General features: G+C 42.4%; 1 protein-coding gene across 1 annotated transcript in view; it reads left to right on the forward strand.

Annotated features, from left to right (window-relative positions):
- Window positions 1-1,000: 1,000 nt before the first annotated feature.
- Window positions 1,001-18,861, forward strand: part of Atp6v1b2 (ATPase H+ transporting V1 subunit B2) — a 28,813-nt gene continuing 10,952 nt past the window's right edge. Inside the window, exons 1-9 of the mRNA XM_008850193.2 lie at window positions 1,001-1,223; window positions 9,318-9,373; window positions 14,756-14,854; window positions 15,255-15,348; window positions 15,475-15,552; window positions 16,054-16,193; window positions 16,474-16,575; window positions 17,147-17,244; window positions 17,811-17,934. Coding sequence (XP_008848415.1) covers window positions 1,001-1,223; window positions 9,318-9,373; window positions 14,756-14,854; window positions 15,255-15,348; window positions 15,475-15,552; window positions 16,054-16,193; window positions 16,474-16,575; window positions 17,147-17,244; window positions 17,811-17,934 — 1,014 coding nt within the window. The remainder of the gene's footprint in view (window positions 1,224-9,317; window positions 9,374-14,755; window positions 14,855-15,254; window positions 15,349-15,474; window positions 15,553-16,053; window positions 16,194-16,473; window positions 16,576-17,146; window positions 17,245-17,810; window positions 17,935-18,861) is intronic.

Here is an 18,861-nt window from a genome sequence, read left to right on the forward strand (position 1 = left end):
TTTTTGTTTTTTTTTTAATCTCTACATTCCCAACCTGATAAGTCACAAAGCTTATCTCTCCTCAGTCTAGTTATCTTCTTCGGTATTTATCAACAATCTATGGAAATTGAACAGATTCCAAACAGAATAGTCTTTCCTTGCCTTGCCCAATGCCAGCAGTTTCTGACGTGCTTTTCTGTTCTCAGACTGTAAACAGAACCACAATCAATTCACTGCTCCATCAAGCCCTGGCTGTCCACCCTCCATAGCCAGTTGTGTGAGTTCCACTCCTTAAATGGTTTACAAATCTGTCCCTGTTTTGGTCTTTCCTACAGATATGCACACCTTAAAGGAAGTCAATGCATGTTTGTTGAACAGATACCTCAGTTGATTTATCAGGTCCAAAGACAAAGTGAAATCAATTATGGTACAAATTATTAGCCCGTGTTAGTAATCACTAGAATTGGTTTTAAAATTTTTATTATTTTTATGTGTGTGGATGTATTGCCTGCATGTACACAAGTGCACCCGTGTCGTGCAATACTCAAGTAAGTCAGAAGATAGCACTGGATGCCCTATAACTGGAGGACGGTTGTTAGCTACCATGTGGGTGCTGGGAATGGAACAGCCTGTGCTCTTCATCGCTGAGTCATCTCTCCAGTCCCTGGAATTGGTTTGATACTCTGCTTTTGAAGGTGGTTTTCCGAGTTTGGGGTCTCTTCAATGCAGTGAAAGAGCATTCTACAATGGACATCCGAGGTACGTGCTTTCTTCTACGTGTTCTCCTCCCTCCTGCCTCCCTGCTTTCCAAGGCATCTCTTTTCTTTCTCGAGTGTTCTGTCCCTTCCACTTCCCTTTTCCCAAGCCCGGCCCCGCGCTCGCGCTCAAGCTCCCAGCACGCTGGTCAGCTCCCCAGTCCCGCGCACGCGCACCGGGCGCCGCCCACGCAGAGCCGGAGTCACGAGGCCGGAGGCGGAGCTCCGCCGAGGAGGCGGGGCCAGACCACAGCTCCGCAGCGCGCATGGGCGGGGCCGGCTCCGCGGGCCGCCCCGCTATATCTGCGCCTGCGCGGCGGCGCGACGGGGCCAGTCCGGACGGAGGAGACAAGATGGCGCTGCGGGCGATGCGGGGGATCGTGAATGGGGCCGCGCCCGAGCTGCCCGTGCCCACTAGTGGGCCGATGGCGGGAGCGCGGGAGCAGGTGCTGGCGGTGAGCCGGAACTACCTCTCCCAGCCTCGGCTCAGTGAGTATCGCGCGCCGGCCGCAGCCCCGGGCTGGGGATCACCTGCCCGGCGCAGGGCTGCCGAAAGGGCTGCTTCCCTCCGCGGGCCCCCAGACCCCCAGCCTTGAGTGTGCATTTCCGCGACCTAGGCGGCCGAGCACTGACTGGAATGTTCCCTGGGGCCGGTGGGCTCCTGGCGACCGCCCCACCCTCCCGGGTCCCTGGGGCTGCAACATTCTCAGGGCTTGCCTTCTCCTTGGCCACTTGTCACTGGGTCTTCCCCGCCTCCTGGCCTAGGTTGACGGTCTCGGGGTCGAGGGGACGCCCTCTCTGCGCCCTGAAGCTCTGGGCAGGTGGTTGTCTCCTGCCCCGGGTGGACCCAGCAGACGGGGTAGAGCTCTCGCTGACGTGGGCAGGCCTGTCTGGATGGAGGTCAGGTCCGCGGCTAAGAGGGAGATGCGGCTTGGTGGTGGAGGGACTGCTGCATGGACACCTAGATATCAGAGAACCTTCGAGCTGAAAAGCACCCTGCGAGTCATGCAGTCCAAGCCTCTCGTTTTACAGGCGAGAAGCTCAGGGTTCAGGGAAGAAGAGTTGCCAGGCATCTAATTATTAGCAAAGGAGGAACTGAAAAATCTAGATATCTTAATCCGTGCTGGGCCTTTTTCGACCTCTTCATTTGTTTGCTCATCAGTTAATCGACTTGGTTGAATTCAAGGTTCCTTGGCGAAACCAAGAAGCTTTGCCCTCATCTGGCGTTCTATGCATAGGCTCGTTTAAGTAATTATAAAAGGCCTTAATAAACCAGGTTTGAATAGACTAGTCAGCAGTTCCAAAAGACATGGCGGTTGGTTGCTGAAGATTAGAGTTGGATGGCATCAAACCTCTTCACAGCTTCCATAGAAATTGCGGGCTGAGCTTTGGAAGTAGACTTTTTAAAAAAAAAAAGCTTGGAAAATTAGGTTGTTTTCCAGGAAATAAGATTGATTGCGTTTGCTCTAGTTAATTGCCAGCCTGTCTCTGTCTGTGGGTGGCTCATTGGTTAAAAAGAATTTCAGATGAAGGGTTTTAGTGAGGCGCCCTCCAGACTGACTAATCCCATCCTGAACTGTCAGTGGGTCATGTGATAACACTGCACTGTGAGGACTGAAGAAAACACATTAGAGAGATTGGATTGCTTGGAATGGCATAAATTAGAGAATGCCTGTTGGGAGTTCTTATGAGCAGAAGTTAGTGTTTAGGAAATCGACAGATGTTGTATTCTGACATGCATCTTGGCAAATTTATGCCTAATGATTGCAGATTCTCATATGAATTGGATTTGTGTGCTCTCCTTTGGGCAAACTCTGTAGACATTAGTATTGCTTTTAGAAAAAAATTACATAAGGATACAATAGTGTGTTTCCAAATAATCATTCCCTGTCAGTTCAGAGAGTATCAAATGAAACAATGGCTCTGTCAGAAGACTACTCCCTGGCTACACTGTAGAGGGAGGTGGATATAATTTCTGCACCTTCTACATATGCTTAGCCAGTAGCTGAGGAATTTCTCCCGTAGAGCTTCCTCCTTACCAAGTTGCTACAGAAAGTGCTTACAGTGGAACCTCTGGCCTCCTCATCCTCCTGCTCACACAGTGTCCAACCTAGGAAGTGTCCTGAAATTCTTCCATTGCTTGCACTTAAACTCCCAATAGTTTATTGGATCGGTTCTTAATATAATGGAGTGAGTCAGGAGTTAGGATACCTGATTGGATTGAATTTCCCTCCTGTGAGCTATTTTAAAACATCAGAAATGATAATCCTACTTAGGTGAACATTAACTGCATTTGAATTACCATCTTTTGTCACATTTTTTATTCTAGTCAAGGATTGTAAATGTTCAAGTATTAACACCTTAATTTTTTAAAAGTTTGATGATGCTGTCTAAAGTACAGTTTAAGCACTCATTGAGTGAAGAGATGAGTAGCATCGCTAGGTGCCCAGTGCAAGCCAGAGCCTGCTAAGACACCCTCAGGTCTGTAGGGCTGTTGGGTAGAAATGGAAAGAAGACCAGTCAGCTCTGAAATCAGTAAATGCTTTTGAGTACATCGTTTGCCTTTCTAAATTCACAAGGAAAGAAAACTTGCCTTTCTTTTAAACCTTGACCAAAGACCAATAATATTTAAAGAGCTTTTGACACTAAATATTCTGAGCTTGATCATCTCTTTCTTAAGACCCATGTGTCCACTAACTTTAACTTTGTTGCATCATAAGCAGTTCCACAGGAAAATGTAGAGCAAGGAAATCATCTTGTTTTTCTTCTAGAACTTCACTTTCAGGTGTCCATTTCTCAGGGGTAGCGCTCTGCTCTTCTTGCATAACCAGGTAATTGCTTTCTGAGTTTTTGTTTTGCTATTAAGGTGGAGCCTAAAGAGCTAGAACTTATTGTGAAATGGCTGTCGACTGCTTTACTTTGACTATGTCACAATCCTTGAGGGTGTTAGTGGTGCTGAACAACCTCTTTCCCTGAAGGAGGAAAAGCATGTCATCCAACGAAGTAATGTGTTCTCTCACATCTTTGTAGATCTTGGGGCTTTGTTTATTGATTGGTTGGTTGGTGTGTTTTTTCGAGGCGGAGTCTTCACTCTGCATCCCTGGACGGACTGGAGCTTGCTGTGCAGTGTAACAGTCATCTTCCTGCTTCAGTTTCCCAATAGATCATGGATTTTTAATTTTTTTTCTGAGTTACTTATTTTTATACTATGTGTGTGAGTGTTTTGTTTGTGTCTATGTAAGTGCACCTATGTTGTGCAAAGCTTGTGGAGGTCAGAAGAGGGCAGCAGATTCCCTGGAGCTAGAGTTGTGAATGGTTGTTAGTCTCTATGTGGGAATCAGACCCAGGTCTTCTGGAATAGCAGCCGGTGTTCTGAACTACTGAGCCGTCTCTCCAGTCCCTGTCATTGGTTTTTGATGCTTGAAGAATAGTATATTGTCTTGGAAGCTGTACAAGACAGGGTCTCACTCTGTGGTCCTCGCTGGCTTGGAAATCATGTAGACCAAGCTGGCCTTGAACTCCCAGAGCTCCACCTGCCTCTGCCTCCTGAGGGCTGGGATTAATAAGGCAAGTGCCATCATGCCCTGCTGTTTCCAACTATTAACAGTTGTAAGAAGGGCTGAAAGGATATTGTTGAGGAATAAAAGGTGGTGTTTGTTTTTTGTGCTGTTTACTTGACAAGTACTTTCATTACTATGAAAAGGTCTGAACTTTGTATTTAAGCTATCTTCTTGTGCCTACTTATTGTTGAAGTGCTGGGACCTTTGAGATCCCCTTTTCAATTACACTGTAAGCTAAGGTCAGAGATGTTACAGGATAGTAGAGTAGCAACTATATAATTAAAGAAAAGCAAAACAAAAGAGTTAGTGAGTCTGGCTCCTGGCTCCTCCATTTGGTAACAGATTTCCCTGGGCTTTTAGTTTCCTTGAGTGTAAGGTAGATTGTAGCAACCTTGCTAACCTTGTAACATTTTATAAAGATAAAATCAGATAATCTGAAAATGCTCAGTGAAAGCATGCCACACTCTCCAAAAATTAAATTAGCAGTATTTTTATTTAGCTCAGGTTATGACATTTATTGGCTTAGTTTTGATATGTCACTTTAAGCTGAACAGAGTGTGTCCTCTCAAGATTTGTACCGCAGGTGGTGTCCTTGTGTTTTTCAGATTGCCACTGCGGGGAAACTGCACCTTCTTTGTCAGACGCTGGGTTCTTGGCCTGTAGAGCTTGTATTGCTTGAATATGCCGGTGACTACAATGGTTTCAGTAGAGGCCCCCAAACCTGCTCTTGTAGTAGCTACAGATGCATTGGAGGAAGATAGCTTTGCAGCAGTGACAGAGGTAGACACTAGAAAAATGTTGCCTGTGTGTTAAAGTAGAAATAGTTCCCATTTTTTATAGCTAAGACTATAGAGCCATGAAATTATTTTGAGTAGTGTTGCTACTTAATTCTTTTTGGTCTTTTTGAGACAGGGTCCTCCTGATAACCCCAGCTGGCCTAGAACTTGCTATGTTGACAGACTGGGCTAGTTTCAAGCTTACAGTGATCTACCTGCCTCTGCCTCCTGAGTGCTGGGACTAAAGGTGTGCGCCTTAGTGCCCTGCTCCATAATTCATTTTTTGAAATGGGGTCTCACTGTGTAGCCCAGACTGGCCTTGAACACTTAGGCTGGGCAAAGCGGCACATTCTTGTCATCTTAATCTAAGTGCTAAGATGACAAGAATGTGCCACTATGCCTAGCTTCCGTACATAATTCTTGGAAATAACGAGTCCCACTCCACAAAAGCAAAGCAACCCTGCCTGTTTGGGTTTAGGATTTGACCTGGAGTGCAGTTTAAGAACAAGTGACTGGAGATGGGCATTAGGTTCAGGTGCCTGGTCAAGCTACCTGTCTCCTCTGGGAATTAGTTGTCCCTTCTGAAACTTGCAGATCATAACTAGTGTATCAATACACTTCAGAGATTAAATGAGAAACACTTATCAGATGTGTTCTGGGCCTGTTGGCTGTTCATTAGTTAATTAATGTGCACTAACTGACTTTTAAAAGGATATGTATATACATTGTCATAGAGTGGATTTTCTTGTCCATTTGTTGTTGGGGATTGAACTCAGGGCCTTCTCATCCTGTCTCCTCTGTCAATCAGCTCCATTTGCCGGTTCTAGGAAAAGCCATGACTAATGCTGCTTTTTTCTTGGTCATGTGTTCAGCTTGTGACTGGCAAAACTCATAGTGTGGAATGAGTTTGGATTTTAACCATGAGATTCTGAAGTACAGTCTTTGAGATATTAGAAATTCAAAGAAGGTGCTTTCTTTGAGAAAAAAAAAAGAGAATTTTAAGAATTTGAGGGATTTTAATGACATTCTGTTTTGAGAATTTATCAGTATCACAACTGGATCCCCTCCCTGGAACCTCACTGTATAGGAAAGGTTTTGGGGAAGTCTGGGTTTCTTTTTCTTTTCTTTTTTTTTTTTGTTTGTTTTTTGAGATAGGGCCCTCCTAACTCCAGCTGGCCTGGAACTTGCTATATAGACCAGGCTGACCTGGACCTCACTGAGATCTGCCTACCTCTGCCTCCTAAATGCTGGGATTAATTAAGGGGGTGTGCCACCACACCTGGCTGGTTTCTATTTTTTTCTTAAACTGGGTTTCAAGAAGTCATGGAGCTGACTTTCTAGTTCTACAAAACGATTCTAGAAAATCATTGAAAATAGATTATTTGGAGTCTTTTAAAATGGAAACGAGGACATTTTCATTATTTTTGTTGTTATTCTAAGGCAAGGGTCTCAATGTGTAGTCCTGGCTGGCCTGGAACTCCCTATGTAGACTAGGCTGGCTGTGAATTCACAGAGAGCTCCCTGCCTCTGCCACCCCAGTGCTGGAATTAAAGGTGTATACCACCACACCTGGCCAGAGGTTTTTAAAAGCCTGGAATAATGTGTTTAAAAAAAAAAAGAAAAAAAAAAAAAAGCTATAGCCTATCTATCAAAAGTGATTCTAAATCACAGTTTTTTAAACCCTTAAAACTGCTAAGATAAAAGCCCAAAGGGAAGAAAGGAAAACTGAAATTTAAAGGGTGCTATATCTGAAAGTAAATGAACACCGAAAGCTTCATTCTGTTAATTACTCATCAGTTTTGTCATTTGTAATTTTGCTTTATGTTTAGACATCGACTGATTAGCTGGGGCTGTAGCTCAATGGTAGAGCACTTGCTTAGTTTAGCATTTACTGTTTTAGAGGACCGGTGTTCGATTCCTAGCACCCACATGGCAGCTAACAATTTTCCATAACTCCAGTTCCAGGGGATCCAGTGCTCTCTTCTGGCCTCCGCAGGCTTTGCACAACACAGGTGCACTTACATACATGCTGGCATTACACTCATACACACATACACACACACACAAAAATAGTATAAGGGGCTGGAGAGATGGCTCAGCAGTTAAAGGCAATGACTGTGCTTGCAGAGGACCCGGTTCGATTCCCAGCACCTACATGACGGCTACAAAATGTCCTTAACTCCAGTTCCAGGGGAATCCAACACCCTCTTCTGATCTCCGGGGCATTGCACGACAGGGATGCACTCACATACATGCAGGCAATATATTCATACATATAAAAATAATAAATAAAATATTTTTAAAAAATAGTATAAGATTGTCTGAAAACAGTGGGGTGCTTTTAAAAAGTGGGCTGAAAATATCACACATCTTAAGGGGAAAGATTGGCTTTTCATATTGCCATCTGTTTAGGTGCTTACCTTTCCAAATTGTGAGGTGTTTTTCTTTTTTAATCCAGGGTTTATTAAAAAGCAATCTCTGTTGGGGACCTCTACTGAGAACCTCACAGTTCTGATATTTTCAAATAAACACTTGATACCTGGCTGTAAGTGTCTCAGGTGTATGAAATAGAGTCTGCCTGCCCCTTCCCAGAATTCGTCCAGGACACTTTCCTCCTGGCCTTGGGCTGAAGGGATTCTGAAGCTCAGAGTGGACAGACTGGTCACTACATGGTTTCCTCATTCCCAGGATGATATTTGTGCCAGGAGTCTTTGTCCACACTCCTTACAAGATCTCAAAAGAAATCAAGCATGTGAAAAATTCCTCATCGATTAACAGCATCATCATATAAATTATTATTATTTTCTTCAAAAACGTATCTGTTTTTAGATGTTCTAATTATGAAATATAGTGAATTCTGAAGTTTCCTGTTAAAATGCTCTTTCCTAAGGATTCGTTTTTATGTTGAATCACCATGACATTTGCCAGCAAGGGCCACTACCTCCTTTCTGAAATGCATAGTAGACTAGAAGTTTCTTTCTGGGGCATACTTTGCAGTGATAATATCAGTCTCTAGTCTGTTAGTAACATTTGGCTCTTGTTTGTTTTGGGGACAGGGTCTCACATTAGCCAAGGCTAGCCTGGAATTCACCATCTCTTCCCTCTGCCTTCTTGGCTTACAGGCATGGAACACTACACCCTGCTGATCCTAAAAAATTCTCTATTGTATATGTACTTAAATTTTTACTATGTTTATTATTTGTGAGTGTATATGTGTTTGTAAGTGTGTGGTCATGGCCCAAATGTGGAGGACAATTTGAAGGAGTCAGTTCTATTTCACCATGTAGGGAACTCCAGACCATCAGGCTTGGTGGCAAGTGCCTTTACCTGCTGAGCCCTCTCACCAGCATATTTTTTAAATTTTATTTTATGTGTATGTGTGTATTGCCTGCATGTATGTAAGTGCTCCTGTGTTGTGCAATGCTGGTGGAGGTCAGAAAAGGGCGTCAGATCCCCTGAAACTGGAATTGCGGATGATTGCTAGGCACCATGTGGGTGCTGGGAATCTAACCCGGATCCTGTGCAAGAGTAGCCAGTGCTCTTAACCGCTGAGCCATCTCTCCAGCTCTCACCAGAATATTTTTAAGAATATCTTTGTTGCCTGGTTGGTCACCCCTGCTTGTAATCCCAGCACTTGGGAGGCTGAGGTAGAATTGCTGCAAGTTCAAGGCCAACCTGAGCACCACCCTGTTTCAAAAAACAAGTAAAGAATACTTACTTTGCTTGACCCCTTGATCTGCTTTACCATCCCTGCCCCCCCTTCACAAGCTTTTTCCAGTTTCTATGATCCTGTTTCATTACAGCGTCCCCTCCTTTTTCTCGTGTGTTCTCTTACTTCTCAAAGCTGTAAGGATTGCCTTTTCCCTCTTCATCTGCTGAGCTGGGTGCCACCTTCTCCACGCTGTTCTTTCCTTCAGGTAGAAACCATTACTGTTTTTGCAGTGCTCCCGGGAGCCCTCTCCATGCCCCGTGTTAAAACGGGATTTTTAAAGGCGGGCAACCACCTTTATCAGTGCTTAGTTAGTATCCTGGGTGCTAAGAAAATGGCTTACTCAGTAAATTTCAAACTGTTTTGAAGATGGGTAAATAGAAAGTACAGGAACAGCTGTATTTTAAACATTAATTGGAAAATTGTGTAGCATTTGAGTATTCTGTGTTGTAACAGGTATATAAAGTGGAGAGGCTTTTGGTAATACCAGAGAGGCTCTTGAGTTGTTTCACTAAAGCTGACTCTTTTCTCTTTCCAGCATACAAGACAGTATCAGGAGTGAATGGTCCGCTAGTGATCTTAGATCACGTGAAGGTAATGTCACTGTCCTGCATGGTCTAGCTGTTTGTAAAAATGCAGCCTTAGCTGCCTGTGGTGTTCCACACTTTTAATCCCAGCACTTGGGAGGCAGGTGGGTCCTTGGGAACAGAAAATAAATTGGGGAACATTTGTAATAGAGTGGAATGCATTTTCCCTTTAACTTTATCACTAAAATAACATTTCCGTGTGTGGCAAGGAACCCTGACATTAATCTTAAGAGGAAGCCTTCCTCCTGGCCAGCTTCATATTAGCCCCAGATTGATCAAATCCTCAAAGAATTACACTCAGATCTTCTAAGATTTGGGCAAGTATCTGTTAATGTTGTATGAGAGACAGAGCCTAGACTTTTATCAGGTATTTGTGCTTGAAAATTTTTATTTTAAGGGTTTCTTTTGATGTGTATGTGTTTCTGTGTATATGCACACGCACCTGTGCGTGTGTGGAGTCCAGAAGAAGGCATTGTGTGTCCTCTGACACTCCCTGCCTGTTCTTAGAAGCAGGGTCTCTCCCTGAGTCTGGAGCTCCTGTTCACTCACTAGGCTGGACACCCACAAGCTCCCGCCATGTTCCCGGCTCTGTCTCCTTCAGAGCCAGGTTTGCAGGTGTGTGTGAGATGGCCAGTTTGTTGCACAGGTGATGAGCTCTGAACTCCAGTTCTCATGATAACATGGCAAGTGCCCTTAACCTGCTGAGCCATCTCTCTAGCCCCCTATCCCTCAGGGATTTTGGATTTTTCAGTCATTCTCTGTGGCTCAGGCTGGCCTAGAATTGAGTATGTAGCATTATTTGACCTCTGACACATGGCTGTCTCCTGCCTCAGCCTCCCAAGTGCTGGAATTATAGTTAGGCATGAGCTATCACACCAAACTATTTTTTTCTTTTCTTTTTCCCTCCTTCCCTCTCCTCCCTCCCTCCCTCCCTCCCCCCTTTCTCCTTCCTCCCTCCCTCCCTTCCTCCCTTCTCCTTCCTCCCTTCCTCCCTTCCTTTCTTTCTTTAGTCTTTTTGAAACAGGGTATCCCAGGCTATCCTCAGTCTCCCTATGTAGCCAAGGATAACTTGAACCACTAATCCTTCTGTCTCTACCTAAGTACTGGGATTATGCTAGGCAAGTGCTCTGTACCATTGAACTAAAGTCCTAACCCCATTTTTGTTTTTGAGGAAAATATTTGTAAGCTTTATTTTCTTACCATCTCCACCTCTTTTTTCTACAGTCTTTGCTAAATAAAATTCGGGCTCGTTTTAAAACTGCAATTTATTTTATTTTGGTTTTTTGAGACAGGGTCTCCCTGTAGCCCCAGCTGGCCTGGAACTCACTACGTAGACCAGGCTGGCCTTGAACTCACAGAGATCCGCCTGCCTCTGCCTCCCAAATGCTGGGACTAAATGTACACCACCTTGCCCAGCTCTAAAAATAGAATTTTTAAAAAGATTTATTATATGCATGTGTGTGAGCTTGGGTGACTTTATGTGCACTGTGCATGAGGAGCCAGAGGAGGCCAGGAGAAGGTGTACAATACTTTGGAACTGGAGTTACAGGCGGGTGTGAGCTACTTCATGAGGGTGCTGGGAACTGAACCTGGGTCCCTTTAAGAACAGTAAGCACTCCTGACTGCTAAGCCATCTCTCCTGTCCCTAAAATAGAATCTTTTTTAAATGTTAGTAAATATATTATTAAAAAGCAGCTAAACATTTAGGTTTTCAGTTGTGTTAAGCTCTGAGCTCAGCACAGAAAATATAATGGTGAGCCCTGAGAATGGCCTCCCCATTTGGAGCATGCGCATACCTTTGTAAGAAGTAAGGGTGTGAAGGTGTGTGTGTGATGCCATGAGAGACCAGACCGTATTGGTAAGGGCTTCCGCAGCTCTGGGGAAGCAGTCTTAAGAGAGTTGAGAAGCTTCTTTGGGTGTTACTTTGGGGTAAGGTCCAGGTAAGAAAACGATCGCAAATAATTTTTTTAGTACAATGTTTTATACACACAGCGTACACCATATGATCAAGAACCACATAATTATATAGAAATACTTTCTGAATAGAAGGTGGCGATCTGCTCTCCAAGTCATGTCTAAGAATGCAAAACCAGAGTAGTGCTAGGCTGGAAAATAAAGTTCTTAATAAATGCACTTGTGTAGCCAGGCATGGTGGCGCATGCCTTTAACCCCAGCCCTCGGGAGGCAGAGGCAGGCGGATCTCTGTGAGTTCAAGGCCAGCCTGGTCTATGTAGTGAGTTCCAGGACAGCTGGGGCTACAGGGAGACCCTGTCTCAAAAAGACCAAATAAATAAATAAATTAAATAAATAAATAAATAAGTAAATAAATAAATAAATAAAGATAATGCACTTGTGTTAGGTATTAGTAAAAGTAAAACTACCTGTATAAGAAAGTAATGCACATGACAGAAGTAGTGTTTATCCTAGTAAAATAAGATTGACTTTCTTGTAAATGTAGCCGTGTAATTAAAAACTTTCATGGATTAAGCTTTAAAACCTTATGCTCCTTTTAGTAACTCCAGGAAAAATACCTGGTGAAATAAATAAGAAAGCTTCTTACGGAACAAACATAACCTCTTTACAAGCATCTACAACAAAGACAGCAAGCCAACAGCGCACTCAGGAGTCCCTAGTAACGGTGCTGTGTAAGTCATTGAGAGCACCTCCCGTTTCTCCCTGGCTTCTACTCTTGGTACTTCTGACACAGAGGGACAGGTTCCTCCACAACAGTGAGTTCAGCCTTTCAGTAGACCTGAAATCTGACTCATTTCTGACACTGTCTGCAGATCCCACAGGCTTATTAGTCACATACATAGACTACTGTGTCTAGGTTACACGCAGCTGTTGTCTGACTTTGCTGTAAATCAGAGGTTCTCTCTTCATGTTCCATAACTTGCTAGAACTTCTCACTCAAAGCAGAAAAACAGTTAATTTACCACTACTGACTTATCATCAAAGCTGTACTTAGGTGTATATGAACAGCCAGATGAGGAAATACATAAAGTCCCAAGGAGTCCTGAGTGCAGGGCTTCTGTCCTGTGGGAGTGTGAAAGGGGCGTGGGGGGGGTGGCACCCTGTGAATATGTATGTGGGTGTCTTCTTTTCACCTGCAATCAAGTTCTCCCAACCTCTGTGGTTAGTATTTTTATGAAGAGTTCATTGTTGATCAACTCTCCCTTCCTCAGGTCTGAGGATGGGGTGTTGGAAACTTCTAGTCTTCTAGCTGGCTGTTTGTTTCCCCTGACAGCCAGTACTCCTCCCTCCCCCCTTTGTTCTTAGGGCTTTGAGACATCATGTTAGGGTACACGTGTGATTGAAAAGAGCTTGCTGTGAATAATAGAAGGTGTGCTTTCATCTTTGTTGTTCCTGTTACCTAGGAAATTACAAGGGTTTAAGGAACTCTGGACTAAAGCTAAAGTAATCAGGTCCGAGATGAGAATGCCTGTTTTCACGTGACCATTGCTGTCCATCTTGTTGGTTGACATGAGCAATGCAATGGGGAGAATTTGAGTGTAAAGGAATTGGAAAGGCAGTGGCTGTCATCATTTCTTGATATGATAATGCAGATGCCCCAGTTGAACTGTTAGAACCATCAGAAACATGCTATAGAGCAGGGTTGTGGATGTAGAAGTCAGTTATGGTCTGTATAACTAATTACGTACAGAAAACTTTAAAATTTACTGTAGATAACCATAAAGACATCGATATTCCATTTACTTTGAGTGATTCCACTTAATTTCGAATACATGAGTAGACCCAAAACAGTAGAGGTTGAGTCTCCCCAGCCACTGCCACCAGCGATGGAGTGAGTAGGCGTGAGGATTTGGTGAAGGAGTCAACATGCCTGTGCAGCAAGGTTAAGAGCCCACAACAAACTCAGCACACATGAGGTCTTTGCTTATTTATTCATTCATTCACTCATTTTGAGACTGGTGTAGCCTAGGCTGGCCTGGAACTTGGTGCTTCTCCTGTTTCAGCCACTGAGTGCTGGAGTTACATCTGGCACACATGAATATTTGACTTGGAATATTGGGTATTATGAGGCCAAGGGAGACACTTTCTGCTAATCAAATATTGTTAGGATTATTCATTTCCAAAATGAAAATGAGAAAAACTAAATGGATACTTAAATTAACTCGAAAGACCTAAAATGAAACATAAGTACTGAAGGCCATTTTTATGACTTTCAGGTAGAAGCTTTTCCTAAATAAGCAGAAAAAGCATAAATCATAAAAAACAGTAATACATTTTATTCCATAAAAGGTTTATGTACTTTTGTGTGAAAGAAGGTGCTGTAAACAACATTAAAAGATATGAAGCAAATTTTTTCTAGGAAAATTAATGCCCAGATTCCATAAAACTACAGATGAATAAGAAGGTAAAAGATTGGCCAAAGATACAGGGAAAGAATATCTGTTTGTAGTAGTGAGGACATGGTAAGTCAGTGCAGTACCTTTGCAAATAATTGGTCAGAATGGGCACCGTCAGTATGTAGCGTACCAACTTGTGTGTGGAGTTCCATGCAAGAATAAGGGTTTATTGTATCATTATTGTACTAGTGTAAACATGGAACAACCTTGTGATTCATTGATTGAGCAGCTGAATGAAATATAACATGGTCATTTTTGACTGTGTCAGTTAAACATTAATTCTAAGATGCCCATTCACATTTTAACTTCTCCAACATTCAAAGGTCTTATAATCCACTAATGTGCAGTAGCTTGGAGGGTGTTTTTTTTCCCCCACATCACACAAAATGATGAATCTTTCAGTTAGTCATGTTAGTAGTTAAAAGGACACAACATATGTTAAACACATGTCAACTAAAGTTAAACAAGTTGCTGAATGATGAATTTAGTACTTTTCCACTTAAGTACATAGATCAGCTGGATGTGGTTGTTCAGGAGTTTGTAATCCCAGAACTTGGGAGGAAGAGACAGGAGGATCAGGAGTTCATGGTTATCTCTGTTACACGATGTGCTCAGGGCCAGCCTTAGTTACTTTACATCCTGCCTCAAAACAAAAATAAACAGACAAAAAGGATCTTTTGGAGATGATACATTTTTAAATAGATTAGAGGGATATCTTATCTGTTTAGAAGCAAATTGAAGGAGACTGAGCATGAGTCCAATACAATAAATGTGATTGCTGTATTTTCACAGGTTAATACTTTTCTCTCTGTACCTTAATACTAGTTTGCCAGTATGTGTGCCCATGGATGTGTGTTAAAAGGACTGCCACTAAATTGACATGAGCTTGCCAGTGTTGGAAGGTGGGAGGAGTGCACAGACAGGGCCGTGGTGGGGATGGCATAGAGAGTAGGTTGGGGAGCTTTGTAGAATATTGGTTATTGATCTTTTGTTTTTGTTTTTGTTTTTTCCCTGCTTAGTTTCCCAGATATGCTGAGATTGTCCACTTGACACTACCAGATGGCACAAAGAGAAGTGGGCAAGTTTTAGAAGTTAGTGGTTCCAAAGCAGTGGTTCAGGTAAGTATCACTCACAACCTGTCAGTTGAGCTGTCTCCTGACTGAAGACACAGAAGGGGCTCCATGAAAGGAGGGCAGCAGAAGGCTACATTCACTAATTGTAATGTCAAAATGATTCAGTTCTGATTCAGTGCCTTAAGTTCCCGTTCCTTACAGTTCCCAGTTTAATGCTATGGGAAAGGAAAGGTTTTTCAAATAGTGTGTTCAAGATGCCAGACAGCAGTGGTTTTTAGGTTTTATAGGATGACCTGAAGTTCTTGAATTTTCTTTTTTTCTTCTGCTTTGAACAACCTTTTATACAAGTAAATGCCATTCTCTGCTTGCTTATGACAGTGGTCTGGTTATAAGTGTCCATGATCTAAACTCCCTTTCCCTTCTGATTGATTCTCTTTCTTGATAGGTATTTGAAGGGACTTCAGGTATAGATGCCAAGAAAACATCCTGTGAGTTTACTGGGGATATTCTTCGAACACCAGTCTCTGAGGATATGCTTGGTAAGTGGGCGTTGCCGTTGATTCCGCGTGCAGATCTATTTCCTTTTAAACATGCCCATGTAAAATCTAAAACATATATAGAGATGTGGAGGTTCAGTTCTATTCTCTCTTATTACTGTTTTACAGGTCGGGTATTTAATGGATCAGGAAAACCCATTGACCGAGGTCCTGTGGTACTGGCTGAAGACTTCCTTGACATCATGGGTAGGGCAATAAATGGGTTCTGTTTGAGGGAAAGTAACCTCTGTCTCCTGGGAACTTTGGCAGATGGAGAATCGTTTTTGAAATATCATTCTAAGATAACCAGTGTTCTTGTTAGGTCATAAATTATGCAGTTACTTTATTTATTACTTAATAAATGAATTTTACCTGTAAATTAGCTCAGCATTTTATGTCAAGTATTAAGGTATTGTAAAATATCACTAGAGCAGGTAAGACCATGGCTTCAAAATTAAATTTCTTACGTGTAATACTTTTCCTTTCACTTTAGGGACTTGAACTCCATTGCTGTGTGTTATAGGTATACGGAGGACTAAAGGGGAAAAATTCAAGTTTGAGACTTAAAAAGATAACTGATTTTTTTTTTTTCTTTTAAGTAGAGAGAAATGCCTTATATAGTCATGTCTGGTCTTCTGGTGTTTTATTTCTACTTCTATTCATGGATACACAGACATGCTAAAGTTTTCCCTTTTGGAAACCCAATAGGTCAACCAATCAATCCTCAGTGTCGAATCTACCCAGAGGAGATGATTCAGACTGGTATTTCTGCCATTGATGGCATGAATAGCATTGCTAGGGGACAGAAAATTCCCATCTTCTCTGCTGCTGGCTTACCCCACAATGAGGTGAGAACTAGTGTTTGGTGTGACATTTAGCAAGAACATTTCTACAGTGGTCTCTTACTGAGGAACCAGATGAAAATCCAGCATATTGTTTGTCTCGCCCAGTTACATTGAAACTTTGTGCATGCGTGTCTGGATTCTTGCTTATACTTTATCTTTGTTGAGGAAGTCTCCTAAGACACCCCCAGTTTCACTCATTGAGAAAGTATTTAAGATTTGAGGGTAGACATTATTGTGGAAGTGTTATTTTAGTTTACAGCTTAGTTCTTTGAATCCTCAACAGATTGCAGCTCAGATCTGTCGCCAGGCTGGTTTGGTAAAGAAATCCAAAGATGTAGTGGATTACAGTGAGGAGAACTTCGCAATTGTGTTTGCTGCTATGGGTGTAAGTAAAGTGTTTTCCTATTTTAGTGGAGCACATAAATTGTGTTACTGGAATAAAGTAGTATAATACATGTATGTAATGAACTTAATCTCTAGGTACAAAAGTTGTACCTTTTGGCCAAACTAAAGAATAAAATTTAGCATGTGACTAAAACTTAAGAATAATATTTTTTGTGCTCAAACTGCTTTACTCTGTTCACTTTTGAAAAAAGAGAAAAAGAAAAGAAATAATTGGGATGCTTGAAGTTTTTTAAAAATTATTTTTTACTTCATGTGTATGAGTGTTTTACCTGCGTGTATGTAAGTACACCAAGTGTATGCAGTGCCCATGGAGACCTGATAGGATGTCAGACCCCTGGAACTGGAATTACAGATGGCTGTTAGCCACCATGAGTATGCTGGAAGCTGAACCAGGTCTTCTGGAAGAGCAGCCAGTGCTAATAACCACTGCCATCTTTCCACCCCATCTTGAAGTTTTAAAGGAGGGAATGATTTAGGTCCACAGCTTGCCTTTTATCAGAAAGAAACATTGAGAGCTTTCTCCCACCACTGATGAAGTCATTGATATTTAGGTAAATATGGAAACTGCCCGATTCTTCAAATCGGACTTTGAAGAAAATGGCTCAATGGATAATGTCTGCCTCTTTTTGAACCTGGCTAATGACCCAACGTAAGTAAATACAGCTGTTTCCTCCTGTTCACACAGACTAAGGATCAAAGGTGATGAGGGAGGTAAAATGTTCCCGTAAACTTTGGGAATGATGTAGCCCTAAATTCTAGCCCTGCTTCTTGGAAGCTGCTTGGCTTTGGGCAAATTACTTAGACTCGGAAGCTTGTAAAATGTGACCAATGATGCCTGACAGGACTGTTGCACATATTAAATGAGATCATATATAAAAGTTACCTGGGACATAATTGATACTCAGTAAATAACTGTTCTTCTTACCTGGGAAATGTGTTGTCCATTCCCTTTGCCCTCCTTTTCTTATACCCCTTTCTCAGTGCTCAGAGGCTGCTTAGCTCTGAGAAACTAACATTTGTGAAATAGTTTAACTTTGTGTCACTAAGTAATTACGTAAAGACACTTAACTGCCTCATGAAGCATTTTTAAAATAATTGTTGCTTTCTTTCCGCTCCTCAATTTATAAAAACTTTAAAAGGAAAACTGCCTTTGTTTCCAGAATTGTTTGATTATGACTTTTTGGTTTGAGTGACCAGGCTTTGCCTCCCTTTCAGTATCGAGCGAATTATCACTCCTCGCCTGGCTCTGACCACAGCTGAGTTTCTGGCTTACCAATGCGAGAAACACGTACTGGTTATCCTGACAGATATGAGCTCTTACGCTGAAGCACTTCGAGAGGTAACTTGCCCTTCTGTTGTGTTTTTCTTTTTCCTCAGTCAAACAATGGGTCGGTTTCTAGGGTTATCGTGACCCTTTGTCATTTTCCATTTTTTTTCAATCATGTTTTTGAACTCATTGGTTATTTATTAGTAGAATGTCTTAATCAGAAAAGACAATATAGCTTCTTTTCTGTCCACTTGGAAGTGATAGAAAATGAAATGAAAACTGGTGGCCTGCTTGTCTTGCCTCACTTGTCAGAGGGCTTGGGAGCTGGTGGAGTGGGAGTGCACCTTTAATCCCGAGGATCTCTGAGACCAAGGCCAGCCAGCATTACATAGTGAGGCCCTGTCACATGCACACCTCAGAAAAACTGACTGTAGGAAAGAAAACACTGCAAGCTGTTCCTTCCTTCCGTTGCTGTCTAGGAAGTTCTATCCACGTTGGCAGATTTTAACCCTTTTCAGATTTCTAGTTTTAATGATATATTTTTATAACTAGCCTAGAAACACTGTCTTTGGAACGTTTTCCTTCAGAAAACCAAATGTTCAGTATTATTATCACCCAGTTTTAAGGTATTCATTCTTAGACAAAATACTGATACTTTTAGTAAGCTCCTCTTTTAAGCACTCAGGACTTCTGAGAAACCTGCTCCATAAATACCTGACTTTTACAAATTCCCTGGGGTCATCACCATATGTTACAGTATGTCTCAGGCTAATTCTGGTGAAGGACTAGAGTCATTGCAGCAGTTGTAGGAGATCAATACCTTTATTAAAGACAACACAAGTGAGCAGTTTAGAGAAGCAACTTTTTAAGATACACAGTTTTCAAGTTTTCTTCACATTGGATTCAGCAGCATAAAGATGTTCTGCCAGATAGCCATGGCAGCTCAGCTGCTCGCCCTGCTCACAGTGTTGTCTCACTGTGCGTCGGCGACACTGGTCT

This window comes from Nannospalax galili, unplaced genomic scaffold, assembly GCF_000622305.1.
Source record: "Nannospalax galili isolate Female #2095 unplaced genomic scaffold, S.galili_v1.0 scaffold291, whole genome shotgun sequence".
Classification (NCBI taxonomy): Eukaryota; Metazoa; Chordata; class Mammalia; order Rodentia; family Spalacidae; genus Nannospalax; species Nannospalax galili.